At 24.2% G+C, this 5,540-nt stretch overlaps 1 protein-coding gene across 1 annotated transcript; it reads right to left on the reverse strand.

Annotated features, from left to right (window-relative positions):
* Positions 1-72: 72 nt before the first annotated feature.
* On the reverse strand, positions 73-4,796 carry LOC126909507 (activator of 90 kDa heat shock protein ATPase homolog 2-like; the record flags this gene model as incomplete). The annotated part of the gene is made up of 4 exons (XM_050691941.1): positions 4,637-4,796; positions 4,460-4,539; positions 2,673-2,949; positions 73-193 (listed from the first exon to the last, which is right to left on the reverse strand). Coding segments are annotated over exons 2-4 (478 nt in total), but the record flags the coding sequence as incomplete, so codon positions are not given.
* Between the last annotated feature and the right edge of the window lie 744 nt (positions 4,797-5,540).

Genomic DNA, 5,540 nt, shown 5'->3' on the forward strand with positions numbered 1-5,540 from the left:
TTAAATTTTTAACAATGCGATTAAAATTATTTTCAATTTTTCTTTCTTTAAATTTAAATAATTTAAGCATACCTTCTTTCAAATCTTTAACATATATTTCTAATTGTTCTCTGATTTTACTCTTTCCTTGATTATAAAGAAAGTCTTTCACTATATTTCCTTCATTTGATGATTCTTTTAATGAGATGTTTATCTAAAATTAATTTAACTTATCAAAACAATGATTATCAAAATATTATAAATTCTATAATTTTAATTTTAATTTGAAGTTGCATCACTATAAATTAACTAAAATAAAAATGATTTATTGTGTAAGATGTTTCTAAACTCAATGTTATTAGTGGTACTTTACACTACACATTTTTGTGAAAACATTTTATAAAATATAAGACTCTTTAATTTTTTTTTTTTTAGAGTAGTTTATTCCCATGTTATTCCCAACCTTGTATAAAGTTAAATTTGTATTGATATTATCAGTAAATTTAGTGGAATAGTTTATCGTCCAATTAGGATTTTAATACTCAAAACTGTGTAAAGCATAATAAATTAAAAGTATTTTCTTAATTATATAATGAAATAATACTTTCTAAAAACTTAAGCACCTAAAAACCCTCTTTTGATTTTTTTAATTCACTACTATACACATAACAATAAGTTTTCCCCTTTAATAAATATAGGATATTTATATATTTCATTAAATTATTATTAAATATTCAAAAAGACAATGATGTAAAAACAAAGACTACTATTTGAGGTATAGCCATCTTTATCAAAACAAACATAGAAAGCAAGAACATATTACTAGTTACCCAACATAAATCAGTAGCAACATTAATCATGTAATTAATCAAAATAATTATTTATATGTAATTTAAACATTCTAGATAATACTCTCATCACCAAAGAATATATTGAAGATATAATAAATAAGTTACCAAAACCATTCATTCTAATAGGCGACTTCAACAATTTCAATATAATATGTGGTTGCAACTACACAGATACCAATGCATTGAAATAGAAAAANTATGTGGTTGCAACTACACAGATACCAATGCATTGAAATAAAAAAATTATTTAATGAAGGGTCTCTCATTCTATTTAATACCAAAGAACCTACTAGACATAATGCAACTAGTGGAAGTCTATCTACAATAGACCTCAATATAACTAATATAATTTTTAACAAGAATAAAAAAGGCATTCAATCCACATTAAAGTTAATGAGTTCTCTACTAGACTTTACTAACAAAATCTATATACTTAAACTAATTTTGGACCACAAAATGTCATGGAAACTTCATATTTCAAATCTCAAAACAGATTGTTCAACTAAAATGAAAATTGTCAAATTATTATGTAACAACTAATGGGATACCCAAACAAATGACCTACTCACTATTTACAAGTCACTAATTCTACCCAAAATTAACTATATGTCTATTGTGTATAACTCCAAAAAGAAAAATTTACTAAATACATAATCAGGAAATTAGACTGGCAATATGTGCTTTTAGAACTGTCAGTATACTTTGTAATGCAGGAGAAATTTTTTTAAAATCACTAATATTTTCTTCACAATACACTCCCATCTAATAATAGTCCTAACCTAAATACTATTTATGAAATCTTTATTAAATACAGTGGAAAAAATAGAATACCCCACAAAAACATTTAAAAGAACATTATCTAATATTCCCCCTTGGTTTTAGTCACATACAATAAATATCTAACAAACAGAAAACTGCAAATATACCTATCCAAAGTAAATGGTTCTAGACCAATTTAACAAAATCATATCCCTATATGAAAACTATAAAAAAATATATACAGATGTCTCAAAAACAAAAGTAGGAATAAATTTTGCAGTTATATAATGAAGACAATACAAACCTGTCATTTACATTACCACCAAATTCTTCCATTTACACTGCAGAAACATACGCGTTATAAAGAGTTAAAATAGCTTCTTCTTTATTAAATCCCTTTTCCAAAAATGAACTAAATCAAACACATTCAAGAACTCATCTCCAACAGATTACTAGTTTTTATGTAAGTACTATCACACATGGGCATACCAGGTAATGAAAGAGCTGATACAATTTTTCTGGGATAAACTACCAATGTATCACTATCAAACAAACTAAGAAATATACAAACCAAAAATCAACATTGAAATTAAAAGAAATGAAGAAATAACCATTTCAAGACTTAGAATAAGTCATACCAATCTAACTCATGCATGTCTATTTAGTAAGGATCCCCACCATCCTTTGATACATGCCAGATCCACCCATTAATCGAAAATATTATAAATTACTGACCAAAATACACCAATAACACAAAATTAAAAATTCCCCATAACTTAAAAACAGCACTGAACGATGATTATTCAAGAATAACATACTCTTTTTAAATGAAATAATTATTGTAAATAAATTGTAATACTTTTTAATTACATTTAAATTATTTGTAATTTGATGTAATTTTAATTACATTGTTAAGTAGGCTAATAAACTTTGTTATTCAAGTCTTTTCTGCTTAAAAAAAAAAAAGACTCCAATTAAATTTTTGTAAGATAATTTTTCTTAATAATTTTATTTCAACTAGACCAGAATACAAAGACTAATAGATACCTTAACTAATTAACAATTAATTAAAATCTTTCATACCTCAACTTCAGATATACTATTTTCTTCACTTAAATTAGGTATATTAATTGTGCCTTCAATTTGTTTATCAGCACCACTTAAAAATCCTTTCCATGATAATGTTAAATCCCATTCGTAAAAGAATATCAATTTGCCTTTTCTATTATTCGCAACAGCTTCTCCTTCACATGTATCAATCTTATGTATTTCACAATTGACAACATCATTTTCTATTACCAATCCAATAAGTAATGAATTTAGTTTTTCCTTTGACCATTGACAGGCATTCTTTTCAGTCCTGTAAAAAAAATTAATACTAAAATTAAATTTGGATAAAATCCCAATTGTGAATTTAGAACTATTAAATAAAAAATTGTATTAGGATTCAAAAAAAATATTTTAAAAAAACATAAATCTCAAAACTTTATAAACATTTTTTTTTTTTTATTGCAATTACTTTTCCATTAAAGCTATACTTAATTTATTAAATCTATTTCACAACTTAAGGTATATTTTTACACTGAACAAAATGGTCTTATTACATTTTATTTATCTTAATACTTTGTTCAATTATTTAACTAATCACAAAAAACAAAGTAACAAAACAAAAGTTAAAAAATAATAATTACGGTTAAAATTTTATGAAAAGTATTCAGAACTTTCTGATATAACTTTATTCCATCCGTTTTATACCCTGAGGAAATCTTTATCTTTGTTCATTATTATGATTCAAGTTATATAGGAATTTAAGAAAATAAGAGTACATGTATTACAGTATCTTTCTTTTTTTACCTCGCCTTAGTCCAACTACTTTGGGTTGGCCAAGTAGTTGGGATTATACAAATACAGTATAATACATATATTACAACCCAATGTACAATAGTTTTTTAACATCCAATTAACAATGTCTACTTAATTTTAATTTTTGTTGAGTTCTCAAAAATTTTTTAATAAAATCCAAGAATTTTTCCAATATTTATGATGAAATTTAATAAATTATCCTACATAAAAATGTTTTCACAAAATTGTAATCATGTAAAACTAACCCAACCTAAATTATGTATTAAAATGCTAGTATCTTAACAAGTACTAATCCTGAAATTGTTACTGACCCATCAATTTTTTTGAAAGAAAAGAGCTAATAATAGCCACTTAAAAAAAACAATAAATTTTATATTATTTATGTATTTTTTTTTTTACAAATAATAAAAAATAAGTTTCCAATCTGATCTAAACTGTAAAATTTATTATAAAAAAAAAAGTAACAAAATATTGGTTGGATCAAAAGTTATTAAAAATATCAAAATCTAATATGACACTTAGTCTAAAACTTTTGAGCCAAAACCGTTGAAATGTAATAAATGACTTAATAAGATAACATACATAACAACTTCATAATATCTTCTCACATGTATAATTTAAATATTGAATTGATAAAATAAATCTTTATTAAGTTGTTCAATAGATAAAAATAATAATTAAATAACTGAATTGTTTTGGTTACATTAATAAAATAAAACTAAACCAAATTAATAAAGCATTATCAATTGAAGCAGTCATGATAGAATAAAATTTATTTATTACAATTTTTACAAGTTTCATAAAACAAAAAACTAATGTTTCTTAAAACTATAAAAAAAAAACATTTTTAGCCAATTTTGGAATAGTTGTTTTCATTATAATATATAGATAGAAGATTAATAAGTTATGACATTCAGAATTAGTACTAAATTTTAATTAAATGTGAAATAATTTTAAATTGTGAAGAAGTTGAATTTTCTAGACAATATAAAAGTGAAAAAAATTACCAATGCCAATTATTCACATTTGTAGCATCAGGTCTCTCTTCTACAATCCAACGAGGATCTCCTTCTCCCCATTTAGCCATCTAAAAATTTTCAATTTTTTATTTTTTAGATAAGTAACGCATATAACAAAAATAAAAATTTCATTCTTGATAATTTATTAAGTTTAAGTTATCTTACCGTGTATAACCAGTGAAAAAAATAATTAACAAGTTTTAACTAAGAAAGTAAAATTAATCACAGTTGCTTTGCTCTAAAATTATCTAAGGATATATATATATATATATATCAAGTTAAATTTCACGTTTCAGTGAAAATACCATCGACAAAAAAAAATAAACCATAAAAAATAGAACTGAAATTGGAATATTCTAGAATCTTCAACAGTATAACCTTAGTGATAAGGCATTAAATTACTAATTTGTCGTATCTAGTAGCACACACTGTTTTACTTAGTTAAAAGATACGAATTTTTAAGGTTAAGATGTTTTATAACAGATTTATATAACATTTTGGATTTTTTACAGTTTGCAGAATGATTTTGTTTATGAACCACGTATTAGAAAAATATAAATAATATTAAGAACTTTAATTTATGTTTTTCTCAATTTATTAATCACACAATATTTTTTTGTTTATCTTTTATATCTTACAAACTTATGAAGCATATAAAGTAATAAATTACTTATACAAACAAATGATTAAAGCTTATTTATTAGATAATAATCTAATTAAGATAATGACTGACTGATAACAACTTTTAGACCAGTATTTCGAAAGTTATTAGCATTTTAAAATATAGTCTTGAAATGAGACAAGGATATTGTTATTTTTATCACTAATCATTTCTCTGCCGCTCGCGATTAGGTATAAAAATGTCTTGCTCATATAAATGTTTTCACGTCATCCGAGAGTCGTCCCCGTCAATCACAGTTTTCTTTTGTAGCAATCTATCGCATGACAAAATATCTATTTTGTCATGATCTATCGTAAATTTTCCAGCTAAAACTATTAAGTATTAACTAGAGAGAGTTGGCAACACTCCACAACTTCCCTCGTGGCTGCCATAGTCACTACTCTCAGA

The sequence above is a fragment of the Daktulosphaira vitifoliae genome, unplaced genomic scaffold (assembly GCF_025091365.1).
Source record: "Daktulosphaira vitifoliae isolate Bord-2020 unplaced genomic scaffold, ASM2509136v1 Scaffold_474, whole genome shotgun sequence".
NCBI classification, from domain to species: domain Eukaryota; kingdom Metazoa; phylum Arthropoda; class Insecta; order Hemiptera; family Phylloxeridae; genus Daktulosphaira; species Daktulosphaira vitifoliae.